Below are 20,423 nucleotides of genomic sequence, written 5' to 3'. Positions count from 1 at the left end.
CTCGTAACCCCTCACTTGAAAGCAATGGTTTACGGTCAAATGTGTCTCTTGGACACATGCAATGTCAATATTTTCTTGGTGCATCCTTTCTGCCAGGCCAAGTTTCTTCTTATGCACCCCTTCTGCATTCCACTGGAGAATGTTGAGCGTTCTGGGTGGTACTGTTTGCTTGGCCCCAGCAGGAGGATGAGGTCTCCTTCTTCGTCGCATGGGCATGCGGAATTTCCTTGTCCGACCACCGGTTGCTTGGGGTGGGCCCCTTTGAGGCATAGGGCCCGGCTCCCGGCCTCCCCGGCGGGTCTCCGAAGGTCGAGCGCCACATCGAGATTCTGTGGACTGCGTCATCATGGAAGCGTGGATACATGTTATCGTGGTTTAAATTGCGCCAGTGGCCCGATACCGCCGTCTTCAGCTGGAGTTTTCTTTCGGGGTGCCTCACCCTTAGCTCATGGCCCGTACGTCCTGCCCTTGAGCACAGGGGGGATTGTTTCTCCGAGGGTCCCACCCCAGGGCTAGAGGTTATAACGTGCCTCTTGACCGCATGATGGACCTGTCATATGACATATGGGGTATTTCAGTGAGGACAACAGTGCCACCTGTTGACCCACCCCGTCCTGGTAGGAACATCGCCAGTTGGTCCGGGACTGCTTATTCGACCAGGCAAGCCTGACTTATATCGCAGCTAACCCCCATATCTGAGGGCCGTTCCCCTATCCGCCACCCGGGACCCGCCGGGTTGGATATGGTTGCCCCACTACTAAATTGGAAGCAGCCTGGTCCCGGATACATTGTCAATGATGCATGTACGTATAACAGTGGGCGTACATGGGGCAAATACCAATAGGCTACTGGTTGATCACTCGCATCAACAAAGTATAAAGGAGTGAGTCAAGACCAAACCTTAAAACAGAAAACAGAACCTAAAATATATAAACACGTAAAACATGAAGTTGGACGTTAATAACACACGTGGTTAGTAAGGAACCTATACGGTGCTGAGACTTCTTCTTGGTTTGATATCTGCACAAACACAGTCTAACTGCTTGCCTGAAAACTAGAAAACTAAATATTAATTCTAACGAACTACTTGTAACAACAGGCTAGGGCAACTAAAACTTAACTAAAGTCATGTAGTATACTACAAGTACAGTGGCATCTAGAACAGCTATGTGAAGCTCATAATAATTATCAAAGTGTAACTTCAGTAAGTCCGCTATCATGTGACATTACCATCAGCCAGGTATGATGGTCAGTCAGCAGAGAAGGCAACTGCTGTACCAACGTATCTGGGCTAGAATTTGATTATAGTGGAGAATGTCTTTCCCAAGTTACATCCCCCAATCTCTCGCCAGGGCAGTCGGCGTTTGATTTTCATTGTATTGAATGATTGGAGTTATATTTGTATGGGATGTGTTTTTCTTCCTTTTTCCTTTGTTTTTTCTTTCTTTTTCTTAAGATTGTTTTTTTTTTTTATAACAATTGTCATTAAGACGATGACGGTTCTCACTATAGAGTGTTGACAAGAAGGGCAGAGAATGACGTGAGCCATGTTTGGCGGGTCAGTTTAGTTTGCTAACAATCTGCAAAGTTTTGTGCCTTGAAATGACAAGGTTTCGCTCACTTTGTCTCTTTTGTCTTTACTTGCCCCGAACATGGAGCAATGTATGATTCATGGAGTTGACTTTTGATGATGTTGTTGCTGCTGTTGTTGTTGTTTTCACCAAATCAGTCGGTGGCTTATATATATACGCGTACACCCCCACCCCCACCAACCCACCCACACACACACACACACACACACACGCACACACTGGCATAGACAAACGCACGCACGCGCGCGCACACGCGCGCACACACAAACACACACATGCACACATACAGAGCGAGGGAGAGATGGAGGAGGGAGAGAGACTGAGAGACATTACGCACATCATGTGCACCAAACCGCAGTCTCATAGACGTCTTCTACTCATTGGCGTACAGACCAAGACCCCCATTCGCTATTAACACAGAGAGAGAGAGAGAGAGAGAGAATCACACGCACACTGAAAATTTTCACTGACACACCTGACAAGTCTTGCGCCACCGCAAAAAGTGTGTGTGATAATAACAGGTAGGAATAATTACAAAGGAAGTGACGCCAATTTCAAATTACGCCAACAGCAATAAAGCTCACAACGCAACTGACTAAAAAAAAAATGATACAATAAAACAGAATTTTTAAAATATATAACATATATATTTCAAATTACGCCAACAGCAATGAAGCTCACAACGCAACTGACTAAAAAAAAAAATGATACAATAAAACAGAATTTTTAAAATATATAACATATATATTATATAACCTGCTGCCGTCGACATTATTTCCCTGGCATTGATTAGAGCTGACCCAAAGCAATTTTCACGATATATATATATATATATATATATATATATATATATATATATATATATATATATATACAGGGGGGTGGGGGGGGGAACACTGCCAGACAATATCTTCGTCATCAGTAATCATTTAATGTTTATCATCAACAAGCTGTTGCCCCTTGTGAGTCAGTCACAGCCTGGATGGCGTTTGATTCCCTTCTTTCTGTAATTGAAACTACAAACGTGCTTGAAAGATTAATACAACCCTCCCTCCCTCCGTCCCCCACCCCCACTTCCCCTTCATATTAATGAGTCATAACCACCACTACCCCATACCAGTTCCATTTTTCCTTTCGAGATCTAACGGATGAGAACGCATGATCAGCAACAAGCTGTTGCCCGTTGTTACGTCACAGGACGGCTTTTAATCTCTTCCTCCTCTTTTTCAAACTACACAGACGTGCTTAAAAAATTAATACAATATATCCCTCCCCCTCCCCCACTACCCCCTCATATTGACCATGACCACCACTACTACTGACCCCAAACCGATTCCGCTTTTCTTTTCGAGACCTGATGGGAACGCATACATTCAAAAGTCCACAGTGAAAAAAGAATTAACTGCATTTGCATCTTCATCAGTGGCTGCAAACAAAGCCACAAATATAGGGCAGGGTTAAAAAAAAAAAAACCAACAACCCAACTCTTATTGCCACGAATGCGTTTGTCAAACCTGCATGTAGGGAGTGTATGTTAGTATACCTATATGAAGAAGAAGAAGAAGAAGAATGGATATTTGTTGAAGAACAATAATCAATAAGAATAATAAAATAATGGATATCTGTTGAGCGCTTTCCTCCCAAAGAGGGAGCTCAAAGCGCTTTACAGTAAACAGTAGACACGTACAGACACACGCATTTACTTTCAACAAGATCAGTTGAAGAAACACACTTCACACACACACACACACACACACACACACACACACACAGCGGCACGCGCGCACACACACACACACACACACACACACACACACACACACACACACACAGAGAGATTTCGCATGGCTTATATAATTGAATGTCAAAGTTTGAAAGGTTTAGCCCTGAAGTCTATGCAAATGCGTTTTTAAAAAGCTGTGCTTTCAGACCAGTGTAAAAGATTCAAACAAGGCAAAGTGGTGAAGATCGTGTCAGTGGTAAACTGTTCCAGGCAAAACGCGAAGCTGAATGAGAAAAGGAAGAATCACCGAATGATCCCGGGTTATTACACGTGGAGCAAGCATGATCCGCCTTGAATCGGAACATGATCGGAGTTGTCGTGGGGGCGGCGGGGGGGGGGGGGGGGGAACGTTAACGAGATTTGCGACTCAATTATGTACTCAGGATTGTAAGCTCTGCGCTCAACGAACCACTGAACTGAGCCACGCAGACACCTGAACGTACAACAAAACAAACAAACAAACATTTTTTTTTTTTTTTTAATCTGAGGTCATGGTGATATGTGGGGAATACAACCTGACCCCTGCCTGGCGCCCTCCTCCGTCAGTCCACACTCATCAGTTTCAAATGAAGAGGAGGAACAAACCAAAATGTGTGACTTTAGCTCTTTTTTATCGATAGCCCTCCACTATGTGCACTTCAGCTGGACGATCCTTGTATCTCTGAACCAGACCAGACCAAGGTTACGGGGGGGGGGGGGGGGGGGGGGGGGGAATAAACGGCCGAAGATTCTTTTCTTTCTTTATCTGCGCTAGACAAAGTAACAAAGCAACGTAGTTTGCGTCACATTTTATTTTATTTTTTCCTTTATTTTCAGCGATTTCGCTTTTATACGATTTAATTTTCCCCTTCACCATCGCGTCCATTTCTTTCTTTCCACCTTTTTAATTTTTTTCTACAGTTTTATGTTGAACAGATATGGGTCGTCAAGTGGGAACCGCCTTCCTAAAATAACACTGAATATCCTTTGCACACTAAGACTGGTCTCCCCTAATAAATTAACACTTCCGGTTCTAGGCCAAGGACGCCTGTGGTTATTCTTTTTCTGCACATTATGCTCATGAATGTTTGAGTAAGTTGAAAAATTAAAAGGCGACATAAAAAAGCGAGTCTGTTGTTTTAATGTTTGGCATTTACTGCTTTTAATCTGAATTAGTTTTTTGTACGGTCTGTCATGCACATTTATCAGTTTATTTCCATTATGTAAAGGTCGCCACACAAACTTACAAAAACTGAAGAAGCGAGAAATAAAACGCTTCACACACGCACAATTATGCCCACGTGTATGTATATATTTACACACAACAGAAAAAAAGGATGAGGGATGTACCATTTTTTCAAAAGCAGAGAGACGGTATATTTTTCCAAGCTTAGTGGCCTTTTATTATAGTTCTGATGGAAGATGTTTTGATATCATGTGCTCTTGTTTTTTTCCCCTGTCATGTTTTGGGGCAATATCCACATTTCTTCCCCTGTACACATTGTTTAGAAGATGGGAAAATTTAAATTGGCTAATAGCATTGTAATACATACTCTGAATTTCTTCACCCCCATTCTTTCCTTGGCCTTCTTTTCATCGCTGGAGAGGGGAAGACTGAATATTACAATGTCATTAACCAGTTTACAACTTTTTCCATCTTCAGAATGAAACTGAATGGAAAGAACACAGAGGAAGAAATGTGGATATTACTCTATTTAGATATGTTTGCATATGTGTGTCCTGCGAAAAGCAGTTTATACAGATAGATCTCTGGATGGCAGGTAATGAGGTCCTTGAAACTTCATCCAGTCTCCTGTGTAAGAGCTGTGCAACAGCTCAGCAGCTTGATAACACGCCATTATCAAGGTGCTGAGGCTACAGTTCTTTATCATCGACAATTGGGTTGTCCCAGTGCCACTATGTCTTCGTCTGCCACAACACCAAAGCCTGTCAAGCCCCAAAAACCAAAGGGAAGAACTCAGAAGGTAATGATAATGAATGGTATTTGTAAAGCATATTTCTCGAAGTTAATTCTGACTTAGAGACCCATTGACAAGCAGCCACTCCTCTTTTTCTTTTCTTTTTTTTTCTTTGTTTTGTTTTGTTTTGTCTGTTGCTTTGATATGCTGAGTGGGGCCCAGGTTCCCCTGGCTGAACTAGGAGGCTGAACAGTCATGCATAGGCATCAGTCTCAGTAAAACATTATGTAGAGCGGTGGCCTAGTTATGACTACACTTACATTCTGGGATTTCACCCCCCCACCCCCACCTCCACCCCCCCACCCTTCTCTGGACCTTGAGTGATACTCCGGGTGTGAGTCTTTCAGATGAGACAATAAACTGAGGACTCATTTGCACTTTCAGCATGCATGAAGTGCACATAAAAGAACCCACTGCAGGATATCTGTAGAAAAATCCGCTCTGATACAAGTGATAGTAAAACAAATACAATTGTATACACACAAAAGAAAAAATATATATATGGGTGGTGCTTCACTGTGGTGATACGCTCACAGCAGGAGAACAGCCTGAATTTCACATAGGGACAGAGAAATCTTTTGTAACAAAAAGTAGTAGTAATTCAATTTGGTACAGTAGAATACAGTACAATAATATGTTCCTGTGGCTGGCAGGTCAGGCACTTTGTGGACTACAAGCAGGTGGTGGTACAGGGGGGTGATGGGGGCAATGGAGGTCTGTCCTTCGCCAGCGAGCCCTGCAAGGAGTGGGCGGGGCCCGATGGAGGCAATGGGGGCAACGGAGGTCATGTCATTTTCCAAGGTCAGTTCAGTAGGAGTGGAATTTTCTTCTTCATTCATGGGCTGAAACTCCCACGTTCACTTGTATGTACAGAAGTGGGCTTTTACGTGTATGACCGTTTTTGCCCTGCCATGTAGGCAGCTACACTCCATTTTAAGGGGTGTGCATGCTGGGTATGCTTTTGTTTCCATAACCCACGGAATGCTGACAGATTACAGGATCTTAGACATGCATATACACATGAAGGGGGTTAAGGCACAAGCAGGTCTGCAAATATGTTGACCTGGGAGGTCGGAAAAATCTCCGCCCTTTACCCATCAGGCACTGTTACTGAGATTTGAACCCCAGACCCTCAGATTGAAAGTCCAACGCTTAAACCACTCAGCTTTTGTGCCAGTCGAGCAGGATTTTAAAAACTTTTTTAAAGTTTAATAGGTTTTGGTGTAACTACTTGACTGCTGAACCTTGACAAAATGAAATCAGTGTGGTAACATTTGAAGTGCAAGAACTACTTCTTTTGTTTTATTTGGTGTTGGTTTTTTTGTTTTTTTGAAATTTAATCTGTACCTTATTCATGCCTCAAGCATTATTGATATGTTTGGAGCTGCATGGTAAGTGCTCTATGAATGCATATTATTTTCATTATTATAACCGACGATTCTTTCAGGTTATATTCATTCCATCTGTCAGTCTCTTGTCTGTCTGACAGATGTGTCAATGAATTGCAGCAGTGCGTGTAAATTTTTGCTCTTGGATCTGTCTGATCAGTGTGTTTTAAAGCTTGATTGAGAGTTTCCACAATGGTCTGTATTGAAAATTTCTATTTGTGTCTGTCTACACATTCCAGTTCATGTACATTTCATTTTTGTCTGATGCATGGACAGTTCATTGTATTTTTTAATGGTTAATCAATAGGGAGTTGGGGAGAAAGAAAGTGGTAATGAGTGGTTCATGTAATTTGTAACATTTTCTTTCATGTTAAGCGCCTTGACCTTATAGAGAGAAACGGTGTTACAAGTACAAATATATATTATTATTATTGCTTTTAGTATTGTTATTATTCCTTTAGATTGGCCAGATGTTTGTTTATGATATCTTTAATAGTGAATTGGTGTGGGGGGGGTTTCAGCATCCACAAACTGCAAGTCTCTCGCTCATTTCAATCCTGTACTGAGGGCTGACAGTGGAACCAAAGGCCGGTCAAAAAACTGCCATGGGAAGAACGCAGAACATACTTTTATTCCTGTGAGTGAAAATACAGCCTTGTGATCACATTAGTGGTGGTGGTACTTCTCAGCACTTGTGTGTGCATGAGGATAAAATGCGAGTGGTTTACTCATTGTGTAAGTGTGTGTGATGGTATGTGGGAGCTTGTGTTTGTGTGCAGAAACAAATTGTGTGTGTGTGTATGTGTTTTCAAAGTGGATAAAAATACCAGTATGTGTACCACCTCTTTCCTCTAACACAGATTTGATGAACATTTTAAAGTTTTACAACCGCTTTCTTCCCATGTGTTACATATATTATCATGTGGTTTGTAAAGCACCAAGAGCAGTTTTCTGGATAAGTGCTATATAAGTATCCATGATTATTATTATTAAACACATTTTAACAAACCATTTCAGGTGCCTGTGGGCACGTTGGTCAGGACGGAGAGGGGCACGGTGATTGGCAGCCTGGAGAAACATGGAGAAATATTTGTGGCTGCCAGAGGCGGGGCCGGAGGAAAGGGGAACCACTTCTTCCTGTCCAACGAAAACAGAGCGCCAGCGAAAGCTGAGTTAGGTGCTCAGGGACAGCAGATGAGACTGCGAGTGGAACTGAGGACGATGGCGCATGCTGGTTTGGTGAGAGGAGCTTCTTCTTTTTCTTCTCCTTCTTCTTCTTTTTCTTTTTCTTCTCCTTCTTCTTCTTTTTTTTCTTCTGAGGTTGTTGTTTTTCCTTTACTTAGCTTGTTTTTCCTTTACTTAGCTTGAACTTTTTTTTTTCATTTACTTAGGTAGCTCGTTGGTGGTTTTCCTTTACTTTGTTAGCTTCTTGTTTGTTGGGTTTGTTATTGTTTTTTTCTTTACTTAGGTAGCTGTTGTTGGTAGTTTTCCTTTACTTTGTTAGCTTGGTAATGGTGGTTTTCCTTTATTTAGTTAGCTTGTTCTTATGTTGTTCTCGTTGTTTTTACTTCACTTATTTAGTTTGCTGTTGTTGTTTTTTCCATAGCTTCTTCTCATTGTCTTTTTCCCTTTATGAAGTTTGTTGTGGTTGGGTTGTTTTTTCTCCTGTAGTTTTTTTTTTTTTCCTTTACTTACTTAGTTTGCTGCTGTAGTTGTTTTTCCTTGACTTTGATACCATGGTGTTGGTGGTGTTGTTTCTTTATTTAATTGTGAGTGATGATCACTGGTTGCACTGTTCTCCAGATTGGCTTTCCGAATGCCGGCAAGTCCACCCTGCTTCGCGCCATATCCAGAGCAAGACCCAAGGTGGCAGCCTACCCCTTCACCACCCTCAACCCCCATGTGGGAATTGTGGAGTATGACGATTATGAACAGGTGGCAGGTATGGGTTTCTTTCTGAGATGTTTACAGGTTTGGTGGGAGGAGTGGGGGTTGATATCCTTCATCCTACACTGAGTCAGGGTTCTAGGTATCTCATTCTTTTTCTTTGGTATCATTCAAAAAAGAGTACCAAAAATATCTCATGAAACAATTATAAATAATTCTTATATACCGTGTTTTGTTTGAGCTTCTTGAGAGAGCTTCTACACAATAACATTTTTTTTGTTGCTGTCTGACAATGTGAACAGGGAAAGGAGCTCAGAAGATTAGTGTATATCAGTCCGTGTATACATGCATGCGTAAGCTGGTGTGTGTGACTGAGTTATATTCCATGCTTTTTTTATGCTTCGTGATTAACTCTTGTTGTAGTTATTGTTGTTGTTGTTACTGTCTACACCGAGTGTCCGTACCGATTTTCTTTTTTTTTCTTCTTCTTTTTTTTTTTCCTTTTTCATCTTTTGTGCGTGTGAGTGGATGTGTGTGTTTGTGTGTGAGGGAGGGCATGGTGTAAAGAAGCTTCCAGCTTATCCAGTTACCCTCAATAAAACATTTGTTCATTTGTTCATTCTTTGGCTCCTTCCATTGAGCAAGGTTTCGCAGTATTTCATCTCTTTCATCTTTTGTTGAATGAATGAATGATATGGATACTTATATAGAGCCTATCCTCAGTCGGAGATCAAGCTGTAAGCGCTTTACAAACACGGGGTCATTTGCACAACAGGCTGCCTACCTGGGTAGAGCCGACTGTCAGCTGCCACTGGGCACTCATCATTCATTTCCTGTGTCATTCACCCAGATTTCAGGCAAGCACACACACACACTCAGACAGACTTCTTTTTGTTTTTGTTGTGGGTTTTTTTCAAAGAAGGGGAGAATGCATTGTGAACGTGTGTGAGCACATCTATATACAAAAAAAAACCCTGTCATAATAGCCATTCCTAGGATTCATATAGGGTTTTATAAAGTTAGGGGTTTTTTATTCACAAAGCAAATTAGATGGTGGTTGTTGTTTTTTCAAATCTGTAAAAAGAAAAAAAAAAAGGAAGAATGAAATTTTGAAATGACCCAGGTTTGTAAAAGTTTTGATTTTGGAACAAAACATTACTTCTGTCTGTAATTAATAAAGAGCACAGCATTGAAATGATCCACCTGAATTCAGATTTAAAAGTGAAATAATGACTAAGAAAAAAACAAGAAGAAAACCTACTTGATCATGAAAGGATCTTTCCATGCAAAATAGGTTTCTCATCCCCATGGCAAATGATGATCATTCACGGGGTGTAGGATGGCATCCAAAATAGCATTCATTCAGGTGCCTGACATATTACCTTTAAAATTCAGGGCTTTGGGGTTTTAATCTTCTTTTTTTTTCTTTTTTTTTAAAGGTTTTGAATTTTGTTATAAAAAATTGTATGAACCATGCTTGATTTGCTGATTTATTGATTGGTTTCTTGATTGAATAGTTAGTTGGTTGGCTGGTTAGATAATTGTTTTATTACTCATCCATTTATTTATTATTTATAGTTTTATCCTTTAATTGGTCTTTGATATGCAAAAATTTTCAACATCTAAGAGCATCCTGTTTTAGAGGAGAAAGCACTTTGATGGTAATTGAGCTGATAAAGTGCCTTGCATCTGGTTTGCATCCTCTACAAAGATGTCAATCAGGTGATCAGGGACAAAAAGCGTGAAAAAAAGTTAAAAAACATGATTCCAGTTGATCATCTGTTAGCCCTGGGTTTCATGAAAATTGTGGATTATTGGCTGTTGTCATTCCTGGCAGTTGAACACCATGAAAAAACAGTTCACTGACATTTATGGCCACACCCCGTACACACTTTCTGTCTGGCCTTCAACCTGTCATCTTGCTTCAGTCCTCTCTCTCTCTCCTCCCTCTCAACTCAGATTACATGAAAGTACTGCACCTTCACTGTCAGTCATGGTCAATAGCTCAAAAATGTTGTCTGATGAGATAGATGTACTGAAGAAAATGTCAGATGTTGCTGTCAGTTTCGTCACTGTTGTTACCACTTTTGAGATCGAACAAATCATAAGATTGAACAATCTCTCATCATTATAGCCAAACATAATCATCTGCACAGCTTACGAAGTTGTGCAGATCTGCAAACTGAGACCATTATCTTTATTCACAAAGTGTCCAATGCCTTTTTTGCTTGTGAGGCAAACCCTCTTTCCATGCACACTCCAAGTGGTCCAGTTAGCAAATTGTTATCGAGAAGAAAGGGGTCTTCCACTTAATGTATGCTGATTTAAGTAGTGTTTATTTTCCAGACACATTAAACTAACCATTCAGAGTCAGTTTATGTTCATTGTACCAAACCCCATGAAGGAAAAATTGAAATAGATGCAGGACGTCATTGGTCATCTTACAGGTGCTATGGCAACATTTTGAACAGGACATCAGCTGATGTCTAAAAGACACTGAATGGGTTAACTCACTCAGTACAGCCAGTCCTCTCTTCTCCTCTACACAGACCCCTCGGATGTCCAGTGGGTGTCTCAATGACCCAACCTTTAGCTTCTGTCGTCAGAATTGTGTTATTCTTTGTCAACATTCACGTCTTCAGTATAAGAGCCTTCCGCTTGCAATATTTTGATGGTGGTAATTGGGGTGAAACGCTGTTAACGTCGTCTCTTTCGCTGTTCGTATGGAGAGAGTTATACATGTGCATGTCTTTTAATTGTATATTTTTATCTTATGTTTGTATTGTGAGCTACACAACCGCATGACCAGTATATTCTTTTGAGAGATAATAAGTTTGTCAGTTTCAGTTTCAATTTCTCAAGGAGGCGTCACTGCATTCAGACAGATCCAAATATGCTACACCACATCTGCCAAGCAGATGCCTGACCAGCAGGATAACCCAATGCACTTAGTCAGGCCTTGAGTGCATGCCTATATATATTTGTGTTCCCATCAGAGTGGATTTCTTCTACAGAATTTTGCCAGAGGACAATACTGTCTTTGCCATGGGTTCTTTTTCATTGCACCAAGTACATCCTGCACATGGGATCTTGGTTTATCGTCTCATCCGAAAGACTAGACACTCGGTTCAATTTTCCAGTCAAACTTAGGAGAAAGGGTGAGAGTAGGATTTGAACCTAGACCCTTACAGACTCTGTATTGGCAGATGAGCGTCTTAACCATTCTGCCACCTGCTTCCCTTTCCGCAGGAGAGATAATGAACTTGACTTCACTTCCTTTATTTCACTTCTTTCACTTCACTTCTTCACGTTTTTCACTTTTCATCACTTCACTTCTTGCTACAGTTCTTTCACTTCACTTCATTTCACTCACTTCATTTACCTTCACGTCACTTACCTTCATGTCACTTATCTTCACGTCACTTACCTCACTTCATTTCACTCTCTGCACTTCACTTACCTTCACGTCACTTACTTTGATGTCACTTACCTTCATGTCACTTACCTTCACGTCACTTATCTTCACGTCACTTATCTTCACGTCATATACCTCACTTCACTTCACTTCACATCACTTACCTTCATGTCACTTACCTTCACACCACTTACCTCACATACCTCACTTCACTTCATTTCACTCACTTCACTTACCTTCACGTCACTTACCTCACTTCACTTCATTTCACTTTCCTCACTTCACTTCACTTCATTTTCCTCACTTCTCCCCTTCACACTTCACTTCACGCTTCACTTCCTATACTTCATTTCCTTCACTTTTCTTCCTTCATCCACTTCCCCACACCACTTCACTTCATGTCACTTACCTGACTTCACTTCATATCACTTCACTTCACTTACCTCACTTAACTTCATATCACTTCACTTCATATCACTTACTTCATTTCACTTCACTTATATCACTTCACTTACCTCACTTCATTTCATATCACTTCACTTCAATTACCTCACTTCATTTCATATCACTTCACTTCAATTACCTCACTTCATTTCATATCACTTCACTTACCTCACTTAACTTCATATCACTTCACTTCATATCACTTACTTCATTTCACTTCACTTATATCACTTCAATTGCTTCACTTCATTTCATATCACTTCACTTCAATTACCTCAATTCATTTCATATCACTTCACTTCACTTAACTTCATATCACTTCACTTCATATCACTTTCTTCATTTCACTTCCTTCATATCACTTCACTTACATCACTTCATTTCATATCACTTCACTTCAATTACCTCAATTCATTTCATATCACTTCACTTCACTTACCTCACTTAACTTCACATCACTTCCCTTCACTTACCTCACTTAACTTCATATCACTTCCCTTCACTTACCTCACTTAACTTCATATCACTTCACTTCATATCACTTACTTCACTTACTTCACTTCGTTTCATATCACTTCACTTTATATCACTTACTTCACTTCACTTACCTCACTTCACTTCAGTTACTTCACTTCATATCACTCACTTCACATCACTTACTTCACTTCACTTACCTCACTTCACTTACCTCACTTCACATTACTTCACTTTACTTACCTCACTTTACACTTCACTTCCTTTACTTCATTTCCTTCACTTCACTCACTTCACTTCTTTTCCTTCACTTCACTTACCTCACTTTCTTTTTCCACTTCACTACATTTCCTTCACTTTACAGTTTTCTTCCTTCATCCACTTCCCCTTCACTTCACCTCGCCTCACCTCAACAACAAACTACATCCATGTGCAGTGGCCGACATCCCGGGCCTCATCAGCGGAGCACACCTCAACCGAGGCCTGGGCGTCTCCTTCCTGCGCCACATCCAGCGCTGTGCCTGCCTCCTCTACGTGCTTGACCTGTCTGCGGAGGAGCCCTGGACCCGGCTTGAGGAGCTCAAGTTCGAACTGGAGCAGTACGAGCCGGGCCTGTCCCAGCGCCCCCACGCCATCATCGGCAACAAAGTGGATGTCAGGGGGTCGGAGAAGACCCTGTCGGAACTCGAGGCACGCATCGATCTGCCCATTTTCGCCATCTCTGCGAAGCAACGCGTCGGGATCGAGCGGTTGTTGGATCATCTGAGGAAGATGTATGACGAGTATGTAGGGAAGAGTTCTTGAAACCTGTCTGCTATATGGGTTTGGATTTGTTTGAAGGATGACTTGAAACCTGTCTGCTATATGGGTTTGGATTTGTTTGAAGGATGAATGGTGTTCGAGTGTTTGATGGGAGATGAGTGTGTATGCTGAACTGGAAACGAGTGTTTGATGGGAGATGAGTGTGTATGCTGAACTGGAAACAGTTTTTGAAGGATGTTTGAGGTGTTCACTAGAAATGGTTGCTGATAGATGCTTGATACGTACACTGAAAACAGTTGCTTAAAGATGTTTGATGTGTTTACTAGAAACAGTTGTTGAAAGATGTTTGATGTGTACACTTTGCTGAAAGATACTTTGTGGGGTGAAAACAGCCCAAGAGGATGTGATGAATGTATGGATGGTGAAAGCAAGATGTAGGAGATATGTATTGAAGAGCTGTTGGGAAGTGTTGTCCTATCAACTAAATGGCAAAAATTTTGCAGAAATTGATTAAAACTGAAAGCTTTAAAGTTTATCGTTATAACAGAGTATGCTTTGTGTTGATGTGTGGTTTGTTCACTCAGATACCTACTCATACACACTTTGGTCACACAGACACAAAGACACAAATGTGCTTACGCGCGCGCACACACACACATACACACACACACACACATACACACAAACTTTGTTCAAACACATACACGCACACACATGTACACACACACTGACAGGAATACAAACTGTGCATTACAGTATGCATAAACACAAATATTACAAAACCATGGAAGGAGCACAAAGCATATTTATTTGAGCACAAAAGTTTAGTACAACAGTGCCATGGTTTACATTACGTCACAGGTTACACAGTGTCATAGAACTCAATGAATACACGTGATCACAAAAACACACATTACGATCGCCTTGGCACTGTAAAGAGTATGACAACATTTAGATCATCAAGAATGTTCATGTCTTAACCCTCTTGTATTTACTCCAGCCACGGGTGAGTACTAGGAAGAGTTTCAATGTTATATGTGTGAACACAAGAGAACTGAAATACAGACAGGGCGACTTCATGTGTTCAAATGACATTCTGTCAAGCATGCAAAATGTTCTTCTAAATTTCAGTTTGCCAAGCCAGGATGTACAAATACATTGTCAGCATCATTGCATGATTTTGTTTCAGTTGTCATTTGTTTTCAGTAAAGAACATTTGTTGTTCAGCAGAGAACAATCTAAAGTATTATTGTGTTTGTGATAACTGTAGTGTATATTGTGCAATCCCCCCCGGGCAAAGATAGGAACAAAATGCTCACACACGTGCGAGCATGCTTATGCATGTGCACACACATTCTGAATAATTATGGGTGAAAGGAAGAAAGAAAAAGGAAAGAAAATAAGCAGGAAATGTGTTTGTCTTTATTCTCTCTTCCTCTCTGTGTGCATGCAGAGATAGAAAAGAAAGAAACGTACATATATATACAAAACACTCAAATGAACAAAAACCCTTACTATTGCCACCACCGTACATCAAACAGAAAAAAAAAGATAGAAGGAATAAGAGGAATAAGAACACAAGAGAAATAAGAACACAAGTGAAACATTTATAAATGTCTTCTGCTTCTCAGCACTTTTTAAATAATCTTTGTGTTTGTTAAAAGAAATGCTCTCACAGTGATGATATACCAAGTTCAGTATAGGGACACAACAACAGCAGATTCTGACATCAATTTCCGGAATTTCAACACAGGCTGATATTTTCTTTGTATTTGTCTTACACTGAGGAGTCAGGCTTCTCAGGGTTTTCAGGGAAAAGGGAATGATCTAACCCTAATCAAGTTACAAAGCCAACATTTAGAATCACTGGCTTTGTAGGCATAATTTAAGGTTTTTTCATTGAGTTTTTAACTTGCAATTTTCTTTCTCATTCTTTATGGACCTGATTTGTGATTGCAAGAGTAAGTCATTAAATTATAACGTCTTTTTTCTTGGTGCATGTGCACCTTATCAAATGTATGCAACTTATCTGTGACCAAATTAATTTTTTATTTAAAAAGTAGGGGATGTGCCTTACGTGATGTATCACCTTGTTGACCAGAAATTATGATAGTTAATTTCTCATGGGATGAAATGGGTTAACATGGTTCCCAAAGGGAAAGGTAGAGTAAGCAGCTTAACATGTCTCACAAGACTGCAAAGCTCAACAATAGATCAAGAAGGTCTGGCTCTAAGCTGCTCACTGCAAATTCTTTCTTGTCCAAATTCAATAGTAAAACAGGAGGATCTGACTTAATCCTTTTTCATCTACATATTAAACAAGCATATCCATTATGCAATATTTACATATATTGAATCCTTTCTCGTTCAAATTCAATAGTAAAACAGGAGGATCTGACTTCTATGCTATATTTACATATATTACATTAAAAAGCACATCCATTCTGTAAACCTGACATATATTACATAAACAAGCACATTCATTATGGTAGCTTTACTGTTTTTATACATTCTACATAAACAAAATGTCCACAATACTGGTTTATATACAGTCTGGACTGTCAACTGAACCAGGGCAAAGACGAAGATTTATCACTTTCTGGTCCTTTAGCTTTTTTTACACCTGAAGAAATATTTATCCTACAAAGTTTTTTTGTTTATTTTACTTCAGATCTGAGGTCACCACACAATCAAGTCACTCCACACATCTGGCGATTTTTCTGCATGAAGTATGTGCCAGGAATTGTGATGGTGATCTTGAACTTTTCAAAAACAAAAAATATATATATATATTCATGCATTCATCACAAAAAATTTCCACATCCAGTACTTTTTACAAGAGTATTTTTTAGTAGTTCCAATTATTTGGCTGACACTCATGTTAAAAAAAAACCCCAAACTATTCCTACATAAACAACATATCAATTATGCAATGGCTATTATTACATTAACAAGCACATCCATTTTGAAAATGACTACTATATAAACAAGCCAATCCATTTAGCCAAGGTCTATAATTACACAAGCCCATCCATTTTGCTAATGGCATTACATAAACAAGCACTATCATTGTGCAAACTAGACAGATATTACAAAAACAAGTATATTCAAATCAGTTTATGCACTCTACAAAAATCGAACCAAAAAGGTGCAGAAGTAATGTGGCTACCTAAATACACTTGGTTCTAAAATCCTTCACCTCATGGTATACTATGTAATGACTTTCCACTTGTCTGTTTTTCTGCCATCTCAATGAAACTTGTTAATCAGAATTGTCACTTTTGTCTCCAAGGTTAAGCAGTCATCATCATCACTGGTGAATCAACACCAATGGTGTTGATGATCAGGACAGAATTACCGATTGAACCAGCCGCCTTGTGGCAATTTGATCGGCATTGTGGACTGATGACTGAGAGGATGTGGGTTAAATCCCCATCAGAGGTGGGTTTCTTTGTTCCGTGGCTGGTTCCTACCCAGAGTTTAGTGTGCAATGGGCAGACTGGGATCACACAGTCAGTCATCCACATCACGGATGTGTCTTTCGGAGTGTTCCTGACTAACACTGCAGGTATCTGTATCTCTCAGCCCTGATTGATGCCAGGATATATTGTGAGAGTTGAGCCTTGTCAAGTAGTCCCAAACCTAAATGGATCCCCACAGCAGCATCTTCATCATCCTCATCATCATTGTTGAAATATAGAAAAAAAATGTCCGAACTGCTAGGGCACCCCTCCCCCTCACCCACCCACCCCACCCCCTCCCAGTCCACCCCCCCTCCCCCACCCCCTCCCCAAAAATAAGAACATGCAGATTGAGATGAACACAGTCACGATGTACTGGGAAAAGTACAGCTGAACCTGCAGCCGCTGGTAGCCAAAGGGAAACTACCCCGGAACTCTCTCCTTTTATTGTGTCACCTGCTTGCTTGTCTGCACTGTCGATCCATGTCTCCTTAAATCTGTCCTGTCCCTACTCCATCTAGTGTATTGTTTGTGTGGATGTGAGTTGTTTGTCAGCTGTTTTTCATCATGATTCATTCAAAGGTTTCATTTCATTGATTTTTATTGCCACCAGCATCATACTTTCGTGTTCTGAGGTTGACCTCAATACAGATCTGATACAGCATTTCAACAAATCTTAACTGATCATACATTAGGTGCACTGTATTATATATAAGGTGCAAGGGTCTATAGCTAAAAGACAGTATCTCATAGTATACGGTACATTTCACTGCTGCAAGGGTTCTTCGCACGTGGGCGCAAGGGCAGCCATTTGTTCCGGGTTGGTGTACAAGGTACATTTGTAGTCCTTCAACAGTTTCATGTGCTCATCAAAATGGTTGGAGTGAGACATTTCTGGGGCCGAGTTGGCAGCTGTATGCTGAAACACAGGACAGTATATTATTGATAATATCTTCTTTCGAGTTCATATAGCGAGTTCATACAGCCAACCAAAAAATCACAGTCGTAACCCACCAAAACAGTGACATGGATCACGGGATCTTTAATGTGCATGTTCAATCTTTTGCATGATGACACTGGTTCGTCTGTACATGTGTTGACCTGAGAGATCAGAATAATCTCCACTCTTAATCAAACAGGTGCCGATATGGGATATATAATTAAAAAAAACTGGACCCTCAAACTAAAAGTCCAATGCTTTAACCATCAACTATTTGCTGTTAACTTCCACCTTTGCAAAACCTACAACATACAGTCAGAGTCTGGACAAAATTGTTATCCATACAGTAGTCTGAGGTGACCACTCTTCTGCCTGACAGTTCAGATTTCTGTCTGTCAAACAAGTTTAGTTTTTGACAAGTCAAACAAGCTGGTCTGAAAATACCCAAGAATGCACCATCCATGGCAGAATCATCAGCAAACTGAGCACTGGTCAGTAAAACAAGACAGAACACAGAACTATGCAAGCCAAATTACCTGAGACAGAAGGTAGCTGGCATGAGCGTGGCACACAGTTATGGAGACAAGAATGTTTGCATAAGGCTCTGTATCCATGTGGAAGTCTTGGCCGACAGCGATGACCACCTGGGGCGAAGGTCGTGGACCCTCCCCCTGCTGATACTGCATGAAAGCGGGCAGGAAATGCTCATGGAAATCAAACACTTTCAAAGTTTCGTTGCGTCCCACTTTCCTTGTAGATTTTTCTCCTGTGTTGGCTGGGCTTGCTATGATTCTGGTTCTGCAAAAACAATGGAAGACTTATAAAAGTAATAGTAATAATAATGGTAAGTACTACAACTACTACTAATAATAAAGATAATAATAACTGTAAGAATGTAGACAATGGCTCACATCTCCCAAACAGGAAGCTTGTGGTATTTACAATAAAGTCATGCATACTGAACTATACATGTATCCAGATATTATATAACAGACAAAAAAGAAGTACACACACACACACACACACACACACACACACACATGTACATAACATGAAGAAGAATTAACTCCCTTGATCTTCTTGGGTTGTGGGATGCTGGCGAAATATAGGTGAGGGTGTGACAGTGAGTGAAAGGGGGTAGAGCACTGTGATCTGTTCTGTCTGTCTGTCTGTCTGTCTCTCTCTCTCTCTCTCTCTCCCCCCCCCCCTTCTCTCTCTGTATGTTGTGAGCAAAGTGATGGGATTATATCATGATCAAAAGTCTGCAGTGAAAGATTAATAACAACCTCCTTGCTTGACAAAAAAACAACAACAAAAAACAAAACAAAAAAAATCAATGTGCTAGCAGCAGTGAAAGAGTTAACAACGACCTACTTGCATGACAAAATAATGTCCGCAGTGAAAGGTTAATTTCAAAAAATTAATACAAAATAATGCCCGCAGTGAAAGGTTAATAAACAACCTCCTTGCTTGACCAAAAAAAAAAAAAAATTAATGTGCCAGCAGCAGCAAAAGAGTTAACAACGACCTACTTGCATGATGAAATAATGTCTGCAGTGAAAGGTTACTAAAAAAAATAATAATAAAAATAATACAAAATAATGCCCGCAGTGAAAGGTTAATTTTTAAAAATTAATACAATATACTATCCACAGTGAAAGGTTAATAATAAAAAAATAATTAATACAAACTAATGCCCGTAGTGAAAGGTTAATAAACAACCTCCTTGCTTGACAAAACAAATTAGTGCGTTGGCGGAAGTGAAAGAGGTTAACGACGACCTACTTGCATCTGCGCTGAAGGTAGATGCTGCTCTTGTTCATCCTGATGCTGACGCCCAGGTCCATCCCCTGCAGCACTGTCTGTGTGTAGCTCTCCTGGTCCGCAGACCTCAGCTGTCCCGGACTGTAGGGCACCATGATCTGGTCTGCTTCCTGGCTGCCAAACACCTGCAATACACGTGACAGAGGGCTGTCGTCCGTGACAAAATGTCTCGGTGACATCCATTCTAATAAGTGTGGCGTGTGTGTGTGTGTTTATATGTGTGTGTGTGTGTGTTGTGTGTGTGTGTGTGTGTGTGTGTGTGTGTGTGTGTTTGCAGAGCACTTAGAGCTTCATTTCTAACAGAGGGTAGGCACCAAGTAAATATACATATCAATCAACCAATCTAAAATTCATGATGATGAAAAAGAGCTAGCAACAACAGCCAGTGCATTTAAAACTTACACACACACACACACACACACACACACACACACACACACACACACACACACACACACACACACACACACACACACACACACACACACACACACA

At 40.5% G+C, this 20,423-nt stretch overlaps 2 protein-coding genes across 3 annotated transcripts in view; one reads left to right on the top strand and one right to left on the bottom strand.

The window, feature by feature from the left end:
* Window positions 1–4,377: 4,377 nt before the first annotated feature.
* Window positions 4,378–14,348, top strand: LOC143285422 (mitochondrial ribosome-associated GTPase 2-like). Its single transcript, XM_076592682.1, has 7 exons — window positions 4,378–4,446; window positions 5,136–5,339; window positions 5,987–6,134; window positions 7,243–7,358; window positions 7,739–7,960; window positions 8,525–8,663; window positions 13,378–14,348. Exons 2-7 carry the CDS (start codon window positions 5,139–5,141, stop codon window positions 13,743–13,745), a joined length of 1,194 nt encoding a protein of 397 aa, XP_076448797.1. The 5' UTR covers window positions 4,378–4,446; window positions 5,136–5,138; the 3' UTR covers window positions 13,746–14,348.
* A 142-nt stretch (window positions 14,349–14,490) lies between these two features.
* The window catches only part of LOC143285421 (interferon regulatory factor 8-like), a 16,954-nt gene continuing 11,021 nt past the window's right edge, over window positions 14,491–20,423 (bottom strand). For both annotated transcript variants that reach the window (XM_076592680.1, XM_076592681.1), the window contains exons 10-12: window positions 19,890–20,053; window positions 18,641–18,902; window positions 14,491–18,083 (exon numbers count right to left, since the gene is read on the bottom strand). In XM_076592680.1, the coding sequence (XP_076448795.1) occupies window positions 17,931–18,083; window positions 18,641–18,902; window positions 19,890–20,053 (579 nt within the window). In that variant the 3' untranslated portion in view covers window positions 14,491–17,930. The remainder of the gene's footprint in view (window positions 18,084–18,640; window positions 18,903–19,889; window positions 20,054–20,423) is intronic.

This window comes from Babylonia areolata, chromosome 9 (genome assembly GCF_041734735.1).
Source record: "Babylonia areolata isolate BAREFJ2019XMU chromosome 9, ASM4173473v1, whole genome shotgun sequence".
Classification (NCBI taxonomy): domain Eukaryota; kingdom Metazoa; phylum Mollusca; class Gastropoda; order Neogastropoda; family Buccinidae; genus Babylonia; species Babylonia areolata.
This window is presented reverse-complemented; position numbering and strand designations above follow the sequence as displayed.

Excerpts from the sequence above, each read along its gene's own strand:
- LOC143285422 (XM_076592682.1), top strand. The coding sequence starts at position 5,139 with ATGAGGTCCTTGAAACTTCATCCAGTCTCCTGTGTAAGAGCTGTGCAA. Across the intron at positions 7,359-7,738 it reads CAGAACATACTTTTATTCCT|GTGCCTGTGGGCACGTTGGT; the intron begins GTGAGTGAAAAT and ends AAACCATTTCAG. Across the intron at positions 8,664-13,377 it reads CGATTATGAACAGGTGGCAG|TGGCCGACATCCCGGGCCTC; the intron begins GTATGGGTTTCT and ends ATCCATGTGCAG.